The sequence below is a fragment of the Heterodontus francisci genome, chromosome 15 (genome assembly GCF_036365525.1).
Source record: "Heterodontus francisci isolate sHetFra1 chromosome 15, sHetFra1.hap1, whole genome shotgun sequence".
NCBI lineage: Eukaryota > Metazoa > Chordata > Chondrichthyes > Heterodontiformes > Heterodontidae > Heterodontus > Heterodontus francisci.
Window position 1 is genome coordinate 53023195 of NC_090385.1, and position 21004 is coordinate 53044198.

Below are 21004 nucleotides of genomic sequence, written 5' to 3' on the forward strand. Positions count from 1 at the left end.
TAATGAGACAGCCCGCTGAATCAGAAAGAAATTTGTACTACCTAATCTGTTTTGGTGATGTTTGTTGAGCAATGAATGCTGGCCAGGACATAGGGCGTACTCCCTAACCGCCAAAAAAAAAGTGTTGTTTAATTTTTCTGCATCCATCTAAACAGGCAGATAGAACCTCTGTTTACCGTTGCATCTTACAGTGTAGAACTCCCTCAGTACTTCACTGAAGTGTTGGCTAAGATTACGTGGTCAATTCCTCGAGTGGGGCTTGAACCTTTAGCCTTATCTCTTTATAGAGAAGAGTGTCACCACAGCAGCAACTGATTCACCTATAGCTCTAAAAGTACAATGGCTCCTCCAGTCCAAGGCATTATTCTGGAGACCAAAGAGTTAATTTTAATGTCCGGTGTTGACAGAAAACAGGTGATAATACATCAGCCACCCATTATAGTCCTCGCATGATGTTCTTTTCCATAATGAAAAGGAAAATTGGGCAGACAGCATCACAGGTGGTCGATCCATTTTTGCCTGCTTTCCATCACTGTCAAAAGTTAAAATCAACTCTCAAGTTTCCATACTATATTATGTAGATTAGGGAAGAATTTGTTTTAAATAAATAATGCAACATTGGTTACAGAGCTGGTCTAATGGAGGTCTTCCAAGTTCTGTATCTCAAATTGGCACAACAGATGTTTTGAATGAATTATTATACATGTAAAATAGAGATACTGTAGTTGAAATGCATAATGCATGAAAGGGAGATTGCATAAATCTTCTCTCGAAAAATGATCATTTTCAGTCTTGTTAAAACAGTGGTAAAAGCTCAGAGTAATCAACTCAATTCAATACATCAGCAATCTTGCTCAGATGTACAAATTCCCATACTGTTGTTGAGAAAGATGTTCTTGGGATCTTCAGGTAAATGAGTTTTATTAGAGCATATAGGAAAAGTTGCCATGACACTTGACCTGTGCTATTAACAGGTAAAATATGCTCCATCTTATCTTACCTAACATCTTAGCATCAAGCTTGTTGTCTTCACTGTGCTTCAATAATTCCCGCAGAAATGCCATCAAGTACCTAAACACATTTCTGTGACTGCGGGGCAGTTGGCCTATCAACTGGAGAAAAAGAAAGAAACATTTATGGAATAAAAGATGCTTAAAGTCATCAACATGATAACTTGATATAATACATCCAATGTGCCCCCAGCAGCAACTACACCTTCACTTGCAGCCGCCGTGGGAGAAACTGCCGGTCATGGATAAGCCTGACTAGCCACCAGCGGGCACGCAATCGACGAATGCAACCTTCCTAAATCTTTGTCCGCGAAGAAATGCCAAGAAAGAATAATCGGATATTAGAGAGTTAAACAATCTTGAAATACCGATTGAATTTGATGATGGATACAATATTATTTGCAACAACTGTATTCTCTTATCCAATAAATGCTACCGTTAGGGATCGGGGCTTTCAATAATTTTTGTACTAAAACTACAGATGTTCAGAATTAATATACCTCTACACCATGTATAAACATTCAACAACAACTTAGCTATGTGACTTCTTTAATGTGGCAAGAAGTCCTATGCCACTCAATTTGGTGTCAGACCCGAGCAGAAGTAAGGAAATTAGGTGAGGTGGCCAAAGGTGTGGTTGAAGAAGTAGGTTTTTAAGGAGAATTTTGAAGATGAGGCGGTTGTAGCAAGATGGGGGTATTTGGGAGCAGAACCCCAGTGAGTGGGGACGAGGTGACTGAAGACTTTGTTACCAATAGAATGGGGGGATGCTTAACAGACTGAAATTTGAAGTGCAGAAGATGTGGGATGGAACACAGGTTTGGAGAGGTAAGGTGCAGCAAGACCGTGGTGGGTTTCTGAGACAAATATATGGATTCTGAAGTTGTTGAGGTGACTGACAGATAGTTAATGGAGGCTGGTAAGGACAGAGGAGGATAGGAGAGTGGGCCTTTGTGCGAGACAGAATGTGGGAAATGAGGTGCAAGTTTTTTAAAAAATTCATTCATGGGATGTGGCAATCGCTGGCTAGGATAGCATTTATTGCCCATCCCTAATTGCCCTTGAGAAGGTATATTTGAGCAAGTGTGTATTGTTACAATAGTACTTCAATTTTGGTTAAATTTTGAGGACTTGCATTTTAAAACTGAAAAGAGGATGCTGGACATTGTGTTTTCTCTTTAAAAAAAAAAGAGGGCTCTATACTGTCCCTCTTGATAGATTATTCCAGTTTAACAGATTGGGAGGATCAGGAGACATGAGTTTAAACTATGTTGGTGTAGGATTGGCTGGATGTTAGGCGGTTTTTCTTTTCCCAGAATTGTGAGCACAGAAATACATTGCCCATGGTATGTTGGGTGCTGACTCTCTGCACAGCTTCACGAGGGAGCTGTAAGAAGTATCTTTATGGGTAATAATTGGTCCACAAGACCACCTGGACTGGTTTTGATCACCTGAGGAGTTTGGAGAGGAATTTTACAGGGTATTTTTTTCCCTTATTGGTCCTGGATTTTTCCTGCTTTTTTGCCTCTCCCAGGAGATTATGCAGCTGCGAGGTGAGTGATAGGGAAGGAATGTTTAGCCATAAATATAACAAGAAATGCTGGAGATACTCAGCAGGTCTGGCAGCATCTGTGGAGGGAGAAGCAGAGTTAATGTTTCAGGTCAGTGACCCTTCATCAGAACAGGCAGAGGCTAGAAATGTAATAGGTTTTAAGCAAGTAAAGCAGGGGTGGGGCAAGAGATAACAATGGGCCAGGTGTTGATAGGACAAGGTCACAGAGAATAATTGACCAGGTGGTCATGGAGCAAAGGCAAACGGTATGTTAATGGTGTGGTGAAAGACAAAGCGTTAGTGCAGAGAGGGTGTTAATTAACAGAAAATTGAACAGCCTGGCCCCAAGCACAAACATGAAAAAAAACAGTGGGTAGGCACAGTAGAAACAAACTAAAATAAAATAAACAGAAAAAATGACTAAAAATAAAAATAAAAAGAGGAGTCCGTCATGCTCTGATGTGATTGGACTCAATGTTCAGTTTGGCAGGTTGTAGCGTGTTTAGCCATGATGGTCTAGCTATTGTAGTGTAGGATAGGCTTCATGGATCAGATGATCTTTGCCCATCAGTAATTTTCGTATGTTTATAAAATGTGGTTACATTCACTGACTGCCCTTATTGGTATCTTCTGATTTGCTCTTTGAACAAGAAAGCTTGCTACACTACTCAAACTCATCACCTTACAGGTGATGAAATGTGATTAGGTTCACACTACTAGGGGCCAAACTCCCTAAAGTTGAGTGCCCCATTCTGCAAGAGAACCATCTGCCATCACCTGTGGTATAGTTTACCCTCAACATATTTATTTTCTGTCACTAAAATTATTAATCTCAACATCTAGGGACAACGAAGTATGTATGAAGGACAATAAAAGCAAAATACTGCAGATGCTGGAAATCTGAAACAAAAACAAGAAATGCTGGAACCACTCAGCAGGTCTGGCAGCATCTGTGGAAAGAGAAGCAGAGTTAACGTTTCGGGTCAGTGACCCTTCTTTGGAAATGACAAATATTAGAAATGTCACAGGTTATAAGCAAGTGAGGTGGGGGTGGGCAAGAGATAACAAAGGATTAGTATATTATACATGAAGGACCATGGCCTGTGGAGGCATGCTTGTAAATGTGTTTGTGCGAGACCTAGAATCCCTAAATAATCATGCATCTCATTTTACACTGCATAGTCTTGAGGAAAGCAATCGAATGGTAGCAGGGCTATTCTCCAGTTTGGAATCACCTAAAGGACATGCTGCTTTGGGTCTAGCTGGGATTTCTCATTAATAACTGGGAATTCCAACCTACCTGATAAAATGCAACATCTTGATTTCAGGGGCGATAGCTATCTGGAAATACAGAAATGTGTAGCCAGGGATATCTGCCTCTACAAGCAGGTACTTTTTGAACTGAGTGTTAGGGCACAAGTTAGAGCTTCATTCTGGTAGTTTACTATTGAACTGCCTGTCAAAATTACTTTTCTTAACTTCATTCCAACTTTCCCATCCGTACAAAATCTCTGCTGATGCAAGTTTCTATCAAATCATAGAGCTGCCAATTGTGCTTCTGTGAATGACCTGGTCACACTGATCCAATCTAATAAGAGAAATATTACTAAGGTAAAAGGCCCTATGCAAATGCAAGTTGTTGTAAAATGGTAGATATGATGGATATGTGCCTGCTACAGACAATAAAAAGGTATATCTGCACAAATTATGAAGTGTTAAACAACTATGATCCATTTTTTTTTTTAAACAGTATAATAGTCACATAAAATAACCATGGAACTGTAATTCTTACATTTTTGCAGCTGCGGCTATCGTATGACATTTCTAGGCATCGTTGATGCAGCTCATAACATATTACAGGCTCTGGAAGGGCTTCAAGGAAGATGAGTAGAGCTTCAGCCACTGAATGGTTACTGCCAGCTAGTACATAAAATCAGGAAATGTCAACAGCACAGATTGGTATGGAGTATCTAACATAAGCAGATACGAATTTAGCTTTGCACAGAACACCAATGTGGTTTCCATCATATGTTGAAATATATCGGATTGCAATAAATCTGGACTGTTATAAACGAGGGGACACTGGATTGAAGGAAAATGACGGAGGTTTGACCAGAGTGAAAAAATAACCTAAAACTCCCAATGAACACAACTACTTTAATTGAAAGTTGGTCAGCTTTTGGAAAGTATTATAAACTTTACTGAAACCATTGTCAGACAAATGTGCAGAAAAATAAATCTCGTAACCTCTTTGGAGCCTTTTTTCCTCCTGCCTACTGTGGTTTCCTAAACCAAATACTAACATACAACCAAGATGTGGGCAGGCTTCCAGTTCTCTACAATGCTGCAAAAAGATTACCACTACTGGTAGGGAATATGCGATTAATGTAGGATTAGTATAAATGGGTGGTTGTTGGTCGGCACAGACTCGGTGGGCCAAAGGGCCTGTTTCAGTGTTGTATCTCTCTATGACACTATGACTACAGGCACGAGAGCACCTTGTTGTTTGCCCATAAAACACAACTGAGATGGGCAACTCTGTGGCAATAGGGTTACGGCAGTGAAGTTCTATCCTCCAACTTCATAATACCACACATTTGTCTGCTCAAAAACTATGTGAACTTGATACCAAAAGATAGTAAGAAATTTAGATCCATTTTTGTAATCTAACTCTGCCTTTTGGCTTGTCTGCAACACAGACGAATGTAATGTTTTCCTCACAGCTGAAATACAATTTAAAAAGTATGCATATAGTTTGGGGAAGAATATGCAACAATAGTCCTGATCCTTAAATTCTGGTCAATACAGAAATCATTCTGTTAATTATTTTCTATTACACAAGGTTTCTCTAGTGAATAAGCATCATTCCCTATTCTTCCCCTCCAGCATAATATGATGTGTAAGGAGGCCACTCTCTAAATGAACAACCATTTGAAACAAATTAGACTACCTAATATATGAAAATATAAAAATGCTTCTCCTCAGAGAGCAAAAGGGTTTTTGGGGGGGGGGGGGGGGAAGAGAGGGGGGGCAGAAAAGAAAGGAAGATAGATGGGAACAAAATATTTCCAGTAACTTTCATCGCTCTATTAATCTAACGTGAAATTCTTGCGTTAGAGGCTCTCATACATTTTAGTTCTTAGTGACAGTGCAGCTGCCTGTAAAACTAAAGCTTGATTTGGCTCCAGCTCCATGCTGTAGTGTAAAGGATACGAATAGTTTGTGGAATGCTCGTGTCCAAGCAGTCAAAAATCTGTTGAAGTTCCTCCTGTGTACCAGGCGTCTGGAACAGGTCCTCCTTTCAAAAAGGCAAGAGGATAATGAAAACTCAAGAAATTCTGTGCACTGGTGACAACTCATATTTCAAACTCTCCTGCTTGGTTTTAGATACAATGGCCTAGAAATTTGAGTACACCCATTTTTGGAAATGCATAAAAAACAGGTGCTGCACAATTGAATTTCTAGGCCCAAAACTTCATGCCTCATCGTTAAAGGTTTCCTACAATTACTAGCAGGTAAACTGGTTAGTCAGATATAAAAACACTTAAAAAAAATTACTTTAGTGAGCTTGTTCTAGCATGAAGGCATTTAGGCAAGAAGGTTCCGGATACAACTATGCGGAGTTAGCAATTCTTAATGGAGGAGAAGGGTGAAAAAAAAAGGTATCAGTTTACATTCCCATTCCTGATTAGTTTCCTATGACTCCTTCTGGACATGCGCAAATGGGGACAAAATCAGGTTTGACTGTGAAGCCCTTTATGGTCTTATAACCTGGCAACACAGCTAGGCCCTTGCATTAAAGATGACCAGAACATTGAATCACATCCCAGCAATGGTCAGCATCTTCAGGGAAGGAAGGGGTGAAACTGAAAAAAAATTAGAAGAAAATGACTATGGGATTATGAAAACTCTGTGGTAAGGCCACAGTAAGAACATTCCTTTAAGCAGACAAATTTAATCCTATATATCTAAAATGTAGCATTATTGTTTTTTTCAAAATCATAGTAGCTCAGATAGAACTCTTTTCATTAGCCAGATGAGCCTTTAATTAACTATTTTCGATGTGTATCACAATATGCAAATCACAAGTCTTTACCTATAGTCATATCTCTCATCAGTAGAGTGTCATCTTTTGATAAATTATGGATGAGTTGAGTGATAGTTGACAGTGGAACAGAGGGAAAGAAAATTTATAACACTTACCTGTCGACTTGCATTTTTAAAGAGATGATCCACCAACAACCAAATTTCCTTTGGAATCTGCAGAGGTTTACTGTCAGTTCCAATATTATCCATTGAGACAAGCTCTAACCGAGATTTCTCCTATTAAGCACAGTAAGGAATTTGGACAATTCAGGGTCAGTATTTGGAAAGGGACTAGTCCTTTATTATGTAATTTCTGATTCATACAGCTCATTCAAATCTAGACCAGAATCTAGGTTACTGTTGATTAAACAGTAGCACAGCACTTTCCAGTAATTTTGTAGTTATTTTTTAAAGCTATAATATTGATGACCATCATGAAAACCAAATATTTTGCCCAAAAGTTTGAATTGTGAACTACTCATTTTTAAAAACAAAAGCAACTAGGTATTTTTCCCCTTGAAAAAACACCTACAGAATTTCTGATTTCTAGGTGATAATGGCGCTCGGTGGCAGAATGCCGTATTCTGAAATTACATTAGCCCTCTAGCGTCCGTAAAAGGCTATGACATGAACTCTGGCAACATTTCACCTTTTTAAAAAATTGTTGTAATTAATAGAAAATTATATATTGCATTCATTGTGCCACAATGGAATGACTTTGCACCAAGCTTACTTTTTAAAGTGATCAGTAACATGTTTATCTGTTAACAATGCATGGATGCACTGATTCTCTTGCTTGCATATGGTTACATGGGCGCCAGTTAAAGCCAGACTCAATAAAATTAAAACTCAACCCCAGCCCGACCCGACAACAGCCAACCCGAACCACGCCAGAGTCCTTTAATTTTTTTTAAATGCCCGATCTGACCCGAAAATAACAAACATATATTTGAAACAGAAAAAGATCATAAACTTAAACAAAAACAATACAAAACCAAACAGTACATCCCAGCCTGACCCGACCCGAGCCCGAATGCTGGACACCGAATACAGACCTGACCTGAACCTGGGTTTGGTTGGGTTCAGGTCGGGTAGATAGGCTTTAGAGCCAGTCACCCAAGGAGCAATACTTTAAACTGGATTGTGGGAAAGAAAGAAATGCAGAATCGTTAAGGATGGGGAGAGAGTGACAAAAGCCATCTTGGGAACTGAAGAGTGGGAGAGGTGGCAGAAGCGGCTTTGGGTTCAGACTGAACTCTTCAGTAACAGGAATGTCTAGTTTAAATCCAGTTTCTTTGGTAGCTCAATGCACAAACTCTCAAATCACGAGACTACACGTGGCTGACATTCCAAGATATCAAATCTACATTACATGGTATAATTATATAGCATATCTTCAACAGCTAAAACTATTTAAAACTTTTTTTCAGTTTTCGATTTTTGAACAAAGTCCTAGAAATATTTTGAATTTAATTTAATTCAAACACAGGCAAAATTAAGGATAAAAAATTTCAAAGTTTTCTTGGAAATTGGAGGAAACAAATCATTTACATGGTTGAAAGTGGACATTCCAACAGTATTCATTCTCAATGTATTCTTAACATATTACTGCAGTGCAGGAAAAGAAAGCATGTGATTTTGGGGGACCAGTAGTAGTATTTCAGGTAAAATAAATGTAAAATTGGGTTTTTAAAGATAAGAGAAACTGTAGCAGCAAAAAGAAAAGCTATCAGAGAAAAATATGGAGACGAGAAGGCAGCACTTTATTTGCTAAATAAAATCAGCAAAACTTGCAAGCAGAATACTGCTCATGAACAATGCAAACATGCAGCTTTTAGCCAAGAGTATCAACAGGTGTCATTTCCCTGTAACTTGAAAGGTGTCAATGTTAGTCTATTATTTTCAAGAATGTTAAAGCTACAGATGCATAAACAAATAATTCATATCCCACAGTTCAATATTCTATACATTGTATACAATCATTTATTACATCACTCAAAATTGCTCACGGTGCCTTTAAATCATGGAGTCTTAAGAGTCGTACAGCATAGAAACAGGCCCTTCGGCCCACCGCGATCATGCCGACCATAATGCATATCTATATTAATCCCACCTGCCTGCATTAATTCCATATCCCTCTATGCCTTGCTCATTCAAGTACCTGTCCAGATGCCTCTTAAATGTTGCTACTGTTCCTGCCTCCACCACCTCCTCTGGCAGCTCATTCCAGATACCCACTATTCTTTGTGTGAAAAGCTTACCCCTTTGATCCCCTTTAAACCTCCTCCCTCTCACCTTTAATCTATGCCCTCTAGATTTAGTCACCTCTACCATGGGAAACAGACTCTGGCTATCTACCCTATCTATGCCTCTCATAATTTTATATACCTCAATCATGTCCCCTCTCAGTCTCCTTCGCTCCAGGGAAAACAGATCCAGCCTATCCAATCTCTCTTTATAACTCAAGCCCTCCAAACCAGGCAACATCCTTGTGAATCTTTTCTGCACCCTCTCTAGCTTAATCACATCTTTCCTATAGTGCAGTGACCAGAACTACACACACTACTCCAAATGCAGCCTAACCAACGTTATGTACAACTGTAACATGACGTCCCAACTCTTGTACTCAATGCCTCGGCCGATGAAGGCAAGCATGCCATACAACTTCTTCACCCTGTCTACCGGTGTTGCCACTTTCAAGGAACTATGTACTTGCACCCCAAGGTCTCTCTGCTCAACAACACTCCCCAGGACCCTGCCATTCACTGTATATGTCCTGCCCTGGTTTAACTTCCCAAAATGCATCACTTCGCACTTGTCTACGTTAAATTCCATTTGCCAATCCCTTGCCCACTTTCCCAGTTTATCTATATCCTGTCGCAACCTTAGACAACCTTCTTCACTGTCCACTATGCCACCAATTTTGGTGTCATCTGCAAACTTACTAATCACGTACCCTACATTCACATCCAAGTCATTAATATATATGACAAACAGAGGGCCCAGTACCGATCTCTACGGCACACTACTGGTCTCCAATCTGAAAAATAACCCTCCACTACCACCCTTTGCCTCCCATCACCAAGCCAATGTTGTCTCCAATTGGCTAGCTCACCCTGGATCCCATGTGTTTGAACCTTCTGGACCAGCCTACCATGTGGGGCCTTGTCAAAGGCCTTGCTAAAGTCCATGTAGACAATGTCAACCGCCCTGCCCTCGTCAATCCTCTTGGTCACCTCCTCAAGTAACTCAATCAAATTCGCGAGACATGATTTCCCACGCACAAAGCCATGCTGACTATCCCTAATCAGACATTGCCTTTCCAAATGCCTATAAATCCTGTCTCTCAGAATCCCTTCCAATAATTTCACCGGCCTGTAGTTCCCTAGCTTATCGCTGCTGACCTTCTTAAATAAAGGAAAAACATTAGCTATCGTCCAGTCTTCCGGTACCTCACCTTGGCTAACGGTGATACAAAAATCTCTGCCAGGGCCCCAGCAATCTCCTCCCTTGCTTCCCATAGCACCCTAGGATACACCTGGTTAGGCCCTGGGGATTTATCCACCTTAATGTGCTTCAAAACCTTCAACACCTCCTCCTTTGTAATGTTGATATGCTCTAGGATATCGCTGTTCCCTCCCTTGAACTCACTAGCTTCCATGACCTTCTCCATGGTAAATACAGACGAGAAGTATTCATTTAAGACCTTGCCCATTTCCCGTGGCTCCACACATAGATTACCAGAATTAATTAATTAATCAGAAAAGAATTCCCACAGCATTAAGAGCAATTGGAAAATGAGCAAAATTCTAGCAACATATTCCACAGACCTGATATTTAAGCATGCAAATTGAGTTAACATATTTGGGCATGTTGTGAAGAATTATGAACTGTGTATATTATAATCTTTTTCATATTCTATCTACTTACAGAAGCTATAACCTGTAGCCCAGCAATTAATGTTTTTCAATTTTACATTTCTTCATTGATCCTTTGTGAAGTTTGCTATTTTCACTTGCACTCCTTTATGTCCCAGAAAAATGAGAACCAAAACACAGCTGCCATTTGGGACACCTTACCAGCAGGCCACACAGCACTCAAGTAGATTGGTATGCGAGTACGTTTGTAGCATGATTAAAGCAAATGATTTAGTGCAATATGCCATGCCAAATCCCGCAAATCTCTACATTTAACAGGGTATATGTAGCATGATTTGCTGATTGAGCAGTGTAATTCTGCATGAAGAGTCCCAAAAGGAGTAAAAATATCCATGAGAATGCTAACAGATCACTTGGTTCAACGAGCCTACAGACATTTCAGACCATGAATTAGTTCTAGTTTGTAAAAGTAGCAAGATAAATCTTCAAATGTGTTAGTTGGCAAAAGGGTCAGATTTGAAAACAAGAAATTAGTCAACCTCCCATGGAATTCAGCTGCTGATACTATATTTAAAAATTCATACAGGAAAAAAAAATGCATTAGTACCATTTGTGCAATCAAGTACCTGGGGATCATTTTGTAACTACTGGTGGACTGTATTCACTAGAAGTGCTCGAGAAAGATAATTTGACAGGCATCAGTACTGCACCTTTTTCTTGTAAATTAAGGTGATGCCGAGGAAGCTCCTCCAGCGGTCTAGGTTATTGGGCTCCCTATTTTAATATCCAGGACCCCAAGCCTGTGCTAAGTTAGGCGATTTCATCTAAGACAGCAGTTGGGGCACTGGAATTGATTTCAATGTCCCTGGGCTATGGCGGAGTGGAAAAGAGTTAGCTCAACCTTCCTTGTTCTTAGTGATTCTTATGTGCATGCAGATTAGGTAAGAATAGAACTGGACTCAACTGGGGTGCCTTCCGCAGTCAAACAGCCTGTCAACAGACACTGTCTAGGTTCATACTTGAATGGTCATTTTATTGAGATACCAACACCCAAGTAACCACTATCTCGGGGCAGGAGGAGGAGCAAACCTCCAGCCTCCTTACAGCTCATCATCCACGAGTTTCTTAAGTACTTAAGCCAACAGTAAAAATGTACTTCCTTTACTGGCATTTCTGACCCAACAATACTATCTTATTGAAAAATGACGATAGTAATCTGACAAGTTACAGTGCTGGTTTCCCAACCAGGTGGTTACAGTTTTGCTTGCCAGAACTACATGCTACTCTAATTTTATTTCTGTCAGCTCTTAGCTGACTACTTGGTGGAGGAAGAGGTGAAAAGGCCCTTCTTGTCATGGAGATAAATATTTTTTGCCACTGAGATCCATATATGTGCACTTTCCAGCAGAGGTCACTGGGCAGTGGTCAGAGCAGGGATCCTGTTTGTCATTAAGCCTAGTTAGCCAGGGGTGTACAGACCAATAGTAGTAGATCAACCATAATGAGCTAACTCAATAGAGTTGAAAACAAACTTAGCATTTTCTGGTTTGTATGCATAATTACTACACCAGTGACATTGTACACTAGGCTATTGGGAAAACTCAGAACAGTTCTATACTTTAAAATCCATGAAATATTTAGAAAGGATTAGATGTAGTCAGCCAGTTAGTCTAACACTCTTCAAATGTACTATTACCTTCTGTAATATGCGGTCATCATCCTGAACGTGCCACAAGAGATAGAAAGAGAAAAAAAGCATCAGCCAGAGAAAGCCTTCTGAAAGAAAAATCATGTGCAGAAACAACAGAATTGAGATAAGTGTAACTATAATTACTTCCATCCCTTGGAGCGTTGTTCACAAATTTCAAAAGATGCACTTTTTAGAAACCTCATTTTTGAAATGAACCTGAGGAAGTGCAATTCAACAACAGGGAAATGTGAGCATTTTTGAAAAAAAACATTTGTGTTTGTGAATGAAATAATTTCAAACACTGAAGTTGAGGATAGGAAGGTTCATGATAAAGCCCTCTTTACCCGGTTCCAAAAAACGTAATTTAGCTGCAACCTCAACCAGTGTGGCATTTCCCACCAACCGTTCTCAGCTCCAAGTGACTCCAAATTTGTGCAAAATGATAAGCTTCATACTATCTTTTACCTCCTTGTACTAATCAAGGTGAGGGATAGGAATGCTGGGGAATGGAACATCCTACATTTTGTGCATTGGGTGTTAACAGCTAGTACTTTCAGGTGAGATATAGAACATTAGACTCAGTAAAAATCTGTCTACAATGTGTCCTCTCAGAAGCCAACCCACTTTTTACCAGTGTAACCTTTGCTGATTTCCGACATCAGCTACCTTGTGGCCCCTTGGAGTGGGATTACCAATTTAGTGCTGACTATTGTCACATTCTGGTTAGTTTTATGTTGTGGGTCCATACTTTCCAAACTGATTTCATGTAGGTTTTACAGTAAGCAGACAGAAAAAGACATTCAACTCTATCATTCTGGCTAGATTTGAACTCAGAAGTGAAAAGCTCGTGTTTAAACTAATGGACTATCTGGGTCTGGGTTAGAACATCAATGCCAAGGCACTCCAAGTTTGAACAGTTAATACGGTGTCACGAATGAATGAAAATCAACTGTAAATTATAGTATTTTTGTGTACTTGGGTGTTATTGTCAGCTGCCATTATACACAGCATGTATAAGTTGATTTAACTCTGTTCAACTTGTTAAAATGGAGGGGGGGGTGATCAACACCAACAGGAGGTGGGACAGTAAGTTGAAGGGGTCTGGTCACATGACCAAGGAGCTACTTTTTTTTTTAAAGCCTGTCTGGTTTTGAAATGGTTTCAGTTAGATAACAGCTTGTACAAAAAACAGCTGCCTTGAAGCTGCATCTCACTAGCTCTGGGGCCTGCCTGCAAGCAGGAGGAAAGAAGTCAGTCTGCAAAGCAGCAAGAAAACCTCTCTGCCAGTTTCTCTCTCGTTAAAAAGGGTGAAATCAGAAACTAACTTGCCTCAGCTCATCTCCGAAAGTGCATGAGAAGAGGATTTCAGAGAAGCAATTTCTTACGACTCCTACTCCACTCGGCATTTCCAGTCAGTTAATTCCAGCTTTCGACTTTATGTTAGTGAAAAACAGATTAAGTTCAACTGGGACCCCTGTCATTAAGCTATTTTCTAACTGGTAAATATCCTTGCCCTTTTGATCTCTTTACCTTCCCTTGTATGTTTATGAGCGTGCGTTGCGAAGTTAACCCCCTTCGAGTTTAAGAATGTGTTAATAAACCCTACTTCTTTGTTTTAACTTTAACAAGAGTGTTGTTGCAGTCCTTAAGTCAGGGTTTACAAACTGAGGGAGTGGAAAAATACACCATCATGATTTTCCTGTTTTTTTTTTAAAAAGGGAAAAATTTTAATTACAATCTATTTACAGACAGATTGTTGAAAATATAGAGAAATCTGTTTTCAAAATTAACTACCTGTTCATAACAAATTAAAAACTGGGACTACTATTATTGTAGTGGTTGCAGGTGAAGACATAGCAGAAAGAAAGAATCCTGAAGAAGGGATACCTGGCATAAAAAGTTAAAGTGGCGCATGCACAGTATGGGGGGGGGGGGCGGGGGGGAGAGGAGAGTTTATGTGGGTGCCAGGGGTCTTGGCCACCAGCTGAAGCGCCAAGAGCCCCACGTCACCTCCTCTGAGGAAGGCCTGCACATTAAGTGCCAATTAGGCACTTAAGTGGACAGCAGCGGGTCTTCCCTGGGATTAAGGAGACTGGTGACGGAAATCTGCCTGAGAGCTGCCAATCAGTGGCCAGCAGCTCTTCCATTGAGCAGTGCCACCATGGACCCATCAGAGGTAAGGAACCAGGCATAGTTAAGTCAGGGTGGGAAGGGTTTCGCAGGGTGAGGGGTCGGCAGCATGGGCAGCGGGGTGGCCCTCAGCAACACCAGGCCCACCCCCTCCCTTCCCGATGCCGAGTTCCTCGAGCAGACACAAAGTGCCTTTTAACTAGGGACCCCTCTTCCTGCAGCTGGAAAGCAACTTGCACAGGTTTGCTTGGCATGCTCCCCACATGGCTACAGGTCCGCCTGTCCCTGGGCTAATATGGGCGGCAGCAGGATGAGGCCTAAATTGGGCATTAATTGCCCACTTAAGGGCCCATATTGGCAGCGGGGCAGGAAGGACATCCAAGGGCCTTTTTTTTTTATTTGTGGGAAGTGGGTGTTGCTGGCTAAGCCAGCACTTATTGCCCATCCCCAATTGCCCTTGAAAAGGTGGTGATGAGCAGTCTTCTTGAACTGCTCCAGTCCGAGGGGTGTAGGTTCATCCACAGTGCTGTTAGGAAGGGAGCTCTAGGATTTTGACCCAGCGACAGTGAAGGAATGGAGACATAGTTCAGGATGGTGTGTGACTTGGAGAGGAACTTGCAGGTGGTTGTCTTCCCATGCATCAGCTGCCCTTGTCCTTCTAGGTGGTAGAGGTCGCGGGTTTGGAAGGTGCGATTAAATGCTCACCCCCCGCCCCCAAAACTCGCTGTGAGGGACAGCATAACATTCTCCCCACGTCTTTTTACACACAAGATATATATCAGATAAACAACTCACCCACCTAAATAATACATTGTTGCGCTCAGATCAGCTCTTCCATTAATAGCACTTTCCACTATTGATCCCCTTCCATCAGGCACACAACACATTTAGCACATTGCACAAAGAAGGTTGCAGGATAATTTTGCAGAATTGTACTGGCAGGAATTATAATATTTATCTTGTGGAGTTACTAACGTTAGATCAGACAACACAATAATGGATTCATTGTGCGTCTCTACTCTCCACAACTATGCAAAAAGAAATCAATAGTTGGAGGCAACTAAATGGCCAAAGAACCACATCATTACCTCAATGGAAACAAGCATTAGTAAAGGTCAGCCATATGGTGCATCCAACTTTAACTATACTGACACATCCAGAGGGTGCAAATTAGTTAGATGTCTCATTTCTTAGCAGAACCATCCCTTCATTTTACAGCAAATACCACTGACACAGATCTAAATATCACAATAAAATAGGGCTACCAAGAAGCAACAAGGTAATATCAGCAACATTTCTCCAGGATGATCAGGACTTTTCATTTAAGAAAAGGTCATGGTTGCCAATGCTGTCAAACTGAAAACAATTTTATAATAGAATACTTGAAGGGAAAAAAATTGCAGGAATATGGGGTAAGAGGAGGAGTGTGATGCTAATTCGATAGCTCTTTCAAAGAGGTAGCATGGGCATGATGGGCTGAAGGGTCTGCTTTTGATTCTATGATAATAAAATTTAATTTTGGTCACCCAGTTTAAATTGGTGGGGTGCTGATAAGAAGGGCTTGCGAGAGGCAGTGTCCCAAATTTTGTAAACATTAATAATGTAGATTTTCTTTTCACATTAATTCAAATTCTTACCAGGTCTATAAGCTTGGTAATAGGCACCTCCCTGATTGGCTTCTTCATTCGACACAGCGATTCGAGTGATGTACCAAAACAGCTTGGCAAGTAGTTTCCACCAATTGTAAGGAAATAATCCTTCCCCCGATCCAGATGCAAAACCAAGATGTCTTCAATCTTATCCTCAGCTGAGTTTAATAATGTCACAGAATCCTTGCTAACATAAACTTCAAGTAATATATCCACAGACTCATCTGAAAGAGAATAGTTACAAAGTATTCAGAAACCTTTCTCAAATGAAGATATCTGGACAAATACTACATCTACTTACATTTATACAGTGCCTTTAAAAGAGGTCTCAAGGGGCTTCACAATTGAAGTAAAGGAATGGCCACAGAGCCATGGACTGAGAAATTTCAAAGGATGACTGAGTTTGTTTGAAAAGTGGAGTTTTACTTCAGTTTTTATTGGTGGAGAAAAGTAGTAAGGTGGAAAAATTGGGAGGATAACTCCAAAGAACAGTGCAGAATTTTCTACTGCCAAAGATAGGACAAGCGAGGGGGAGATGCACAAAAGGCCAGAAACAGCCCAAGGGTGTGACAGGAGATAAAAGGAAGCAAGGGAAAGCCTTGCACTTACATCATGCCTTTGCAATCTCAGGACATTCCAAAGTGTTTCAAAAGTATTTCATGGGCTGTGAAGTGCAGTCAGTGCGCAACGCCAACATCCTAGGGGTTACCATTGACCAGAAACTGAACTGGAGTAGCCATATAAATACTGTAGCTACAAGAGCAGGTCAGAGGCTAGGAATCCTGCGGCGAGTAACTCACCTCCCGACTCCCCAAAGCCTGTCCACCATCTACAAGGCACAAGTCAGGACTGTAATGGAATACTCCCCACATGCCTGGATGGGTGCAGCTCCAACCACGCTCAGGACGCTGGACACCAGCTTCAAACAGATCTAGCAATGCAAAACTGGGCATCCATGAGATGCTGTGAACCATCAGCAGAAGCAGAATTGTACTCAACCACAATCTGTAACCTCATGGCCCGGCATATCCCCCACTCTACCATTACCATCAAGCCGGGGGATCAACCCTTGTTCAATGATGAGTGCAGGAGGACATGCCAGGAGCAGCACCAGGCATACCTCAAAATGAGGAGTCAACCTGGTGAAGCTACAATCCAGTTCTACTTACATGCCAAACAGCATAAGCAGCATGCGATAGACAGAGCTAAGTGATCCCACAACCAGCAGATCAGATCTAAGCTCTGCCGTCCTGCCACAACCAGTCATGAATGGTGGTGGACAATTAAACAACTAACAGGAGGAGGTGGCTGCACAAATATTCCCATCCTCAATGATGGGGGAGCCAGCATATCAGTGCAAAAGATAAGGCTGAAGCATTTGCAACAGTCTTCAGCCAGAAGTGCCAAGTGGATGATCCACCTCAGCCCCCTGAAGTCCCCAGCATCACAGATGCCTGTCTTCAGCCAATTCGATTCACTCTGCTTGATATCAAGAAATGACTGAAGGCACTGGATACTGAAAAGGCTACAGGCCCGGACAACATCCCTGCAATACTACTGAAGACCTGTGCTCCAGAACCTGCTGCACCCCTAGCCAAGCTGTTTCAGTGCAGCTACAACACTGGCATCCACCCGGCAATGTGGAAAATTGCCCAGGTATGTTCTATCCGCAAAAAGCAGGACAAATCCAATCCGGCCAATCACCGCCCCATCAGTCTACTCTCGATCATCAGTAAAAGCGATGGAAGGTGTCACTGACAGTGCTATCAAGTGGCTTAGCAATAACCTGCTCAGTGATGCTCAATTTGGGTTCTGCCAGTGCACTCAGCTCCTGACCTTATTACAGCCTTGGTTCAAATATGGACAAAAGAGCTGAATTCAAGAGGTGAGGAAAGAGTGACTGCCCTTGACATCAAAGCAGCATTTGACAAAGTATGGCATCAAGGAGCCCTAGCAAAACTGGAGTCAATGGGAATCGGGGGAAAACTCTCCGCTGGTTGGAATCGTACCTAGCGCAAAGAAAGATGGTTGTTGGAGGGTCAATCATCTCAGCTCAAGGACATTACTGCAGGAGTAAGTGTAGTTTCCTAGGCCCAACCATATTCAGCTGCTTCATCAATGACCTGCCTTCAATCATAAGGTCAGAAGTGGGGATGTTCGCCGATGATTGCACAATGTTCAGCACCATTCGCGACTCCTCAGATACTGAAGCAGTCCGTGTAGAAATGCAGCAAGACCTGGACAATATCCAGACTTGGGCTGATAAGTGGCAAGTAACATTCATGCCACACAAGTGCTAGGCGATGACCATCTCCAGCAAGAGAGAATCTAACCATCTGCTCTTGACATTCAACTGCACTACAATCGCTGAATCCCCCATTATCAGCATACTGGGGGTTACCATTGACCAGAAACTGAACTGGAGTAGCCATAAGAACATAAAAAATAGGAGCCCCTCAAGCCTGCCCCGCCATTCAATAAGGTCATGGCTGATCTGTCCCAGGCCTCAACTCCTCTTTCGGGCCTGCTCCGCCTAACCCTCGACTCCGAGATTTCAAAAATCTACCTCCTCCTTAAATACATTTAGTGACCTAGCCTCCACAACTCTGAGGCAGAGAATTCCAGAGATTAACCACCCTCAGAGAAGAAATTCCTTCGCATCTCAGTTTTAAATGTGTGCCCCCTTATTCTGTAACTATGTCCCCAGTTCAAGATTCCCCCGCTAGTGGGAACATCTTCTCAACATCTACCCTGTCAAGCCCCCTTAAAATCTTATATGTTTCTATAAGATCACCTTCTAAACTGCAATGAACAAAGGCCTAACCTTTTTAGCTGTTCTTGATAAGACAACCCCTTCATCCCAGGAATCGGCCTAGTGAACCTTTTCTGAACTGCCTCCAATGCTAGTATATCCTTCCTTAAATATGGGGGCCAAAACTGTACGCAGTACTCCAGGTGTGGCCTCACCAACACCCTGTACAGTTGTAACAAGACTTTCCTATTTTTAAACTCTAATCCCCTAGCAATAAAGGCCAAAATTCCATTTGCCTTCCTAATTACTTGCTGCACCTGCATGCTAACCTTTTGTGTTTCATGCACAAGAACACCCAGATCCCTCTGTACTGCAGTATTTGCAGTCTTTCTCCATCTAAATAATAATCTGCCTTTTTATTCTTCCTACCAAAGTGGAATACCTCACACTTTCTCACATTGAACATCATCTGCCAAGTTTTTGCCCACTCACTTAACCTATCTATATCCCTTTGCAGATTCTTTGTGTCCTCACCACAACATGCCTTCCCACCTATTTTGTTATCGTCAGCAAATCTGGATACACTACACTCTGTCCCTTCTTCCAAATCATTAATATAGATTGTAAATAGCTGAGGCCCTAGCACCAATCCTTGAGGCACCCCACTAGTTACGACTTTCCAAACTGAAAAAGACCCATTGATCCCGACTCTCTGCCTTCTGTGTTAGCCAGTCCTCAATCCATGCCAACACATTACCCCCAATGCCCTGAGCTCTTATTTTGTGCAATAACCTTTTATGTGGCACCTTATCAAATACCTTCTGAAAATCCAAATACACTACATCTACTGGTTCCCCTTTATCCACTCTGCTTGTTATATCCTCAAAGAAGTCTAACAAATTTGTCAAAAATGATTTACCTTTCATAAAACCATGACTACTCTATTTGCATTATGTTTTTCTCAATGTCCTGCTATTTCTTCCTTAATAATGGACTCTAGCATTTTCCCATTGACTGATGTTAAGCTAGCTGGTCTGTAGTTTCCTGATAATATACATATAAATATCATGGCTACAAGAGCAGGTCAGAGCAATCCTGCGACAAGTAACTCATCTCCTGACTCCCCAAAACTTGTTCACCATCTACAAGGCACAACTCAGGAGTGTGATGGCAAACTCTCCACTTGCCTGGATGGGTGCAGCTCCAACACTCAAGAAGCTCGACACCATCCAGGACAAGCTTGATTATTACCCCGTCCACAGATATTCACTCTTTCCACCACCAACGCACTGTGGCAGCAGTATGTACCATTTACAAGATGCACTGCAGCAACGCACCAAGGCTACTCAGGCAGCACCTCCCAAACCTGTGACCTCCACCACCTAGAAGGACAAAGGCAGCAGATGGATGGGAGCACCTCCACCTGCAAGTTCCTCTCCAAGCCAGACACCATCCTGACATGGAACTATATTGCCATTCCTTCACTGCGGCTGGGTCAAAGTCCTGGAACTCCCTTCCTAATAGCATTGTGGTTGTACCTACAGCACATGGACTGCAGCGGTTTAAGGTAACAGCTCACCACCACCTTCTCATGGGCAATAAATGCTGGCCTGGCCAGCGACGCCCACATGAAACGAATAGAAAAAACCGTGGCAGCCAATTTGCATACAGCAAGGTTCCACGCACAGCAAAATGAATAAATTTTGGCTCGGGCGTTGGAGAACTTGCCTGCTCTTCTTTGAATAGTACTATTGGATCTTTTAAATCTACCCTGTTTAATGTCGCATCTAAAATATCGCACCTTGTTCTTTGCTGCATTCCCTCAGCACAGCAAAGAAGCATTAATTGTGTTCAAGGCTCTGATGTGGGGCTTAAACCCCAATCTTCAGATTCAAGAGGCAAGTGTTCTATCATTTAACCAAGGCTGAGAAAGGATAGAAGGATGGGAGGGGGGATTATAGGGGTGTTTTGATTAATGTTACCATTTATCACTTTTTGTTTTGATGGATCACTGTTCCCTTAATCTGTGGTAGTCATAGTCATAGAGAGATACAGCACTGAAACAGGCCCTAGGGGCAATTTACAATGGCCAATTTACCCATCAACCTGCAAGTCTTTGGCTGTGGGAGGAAACTGGATGTTCTCTCTTTAAAGGGATTTGATGTATGTCAGTAGGGTGAGGCTTTATCTAACCTACAATTCTATTGATCTACTGCAAATTGGATCCTTTCATATTACAAAGTTTTGATAAAGTTCT

General features: G+C 41.6%; 1 protein-coding gene across 2 annotated transcripts in view; it reads right to left on the reverse strand.

Moving 5' to 3' along the window:
- The window catches only part of ocrl (OCRL inositol polyphosphate-5-phosphatase), a 181982-nt gene that overhangs the window by 13172 nt on the left and 147806 nt on the right, over positions 1-21004 (reverse strand). Inside the window, exons 18-23 of one of the 2 annotated variants that reach the window (XM_068047560.1) lie at positions 15984-16219; positions 12223-12246; positions 6766-6885; positions 5776-5860; positions 4355-4482; positions 1001-1112 (exon numbers count right to left, since the gene is read on the reverse strand). In XM_068047560.1, coding sequence (XP_067903661.1) covers positions 1001-1112; positions 4355-4482; positions 5776-5860; positions 6766-6885; positions 12223-12246; positions 15984-16219 — 705 coding nt within the window. The remainder of the gene's footprint in view (positions 1-1000; positions 1113-4354; positions 4483-5775; positions 5861-6765; positions 6886-12222; positions 12247-15983; positions 16220-21004) is intronic. The other variant, XM_068047561.1, reaches the window with a different exon arrangement.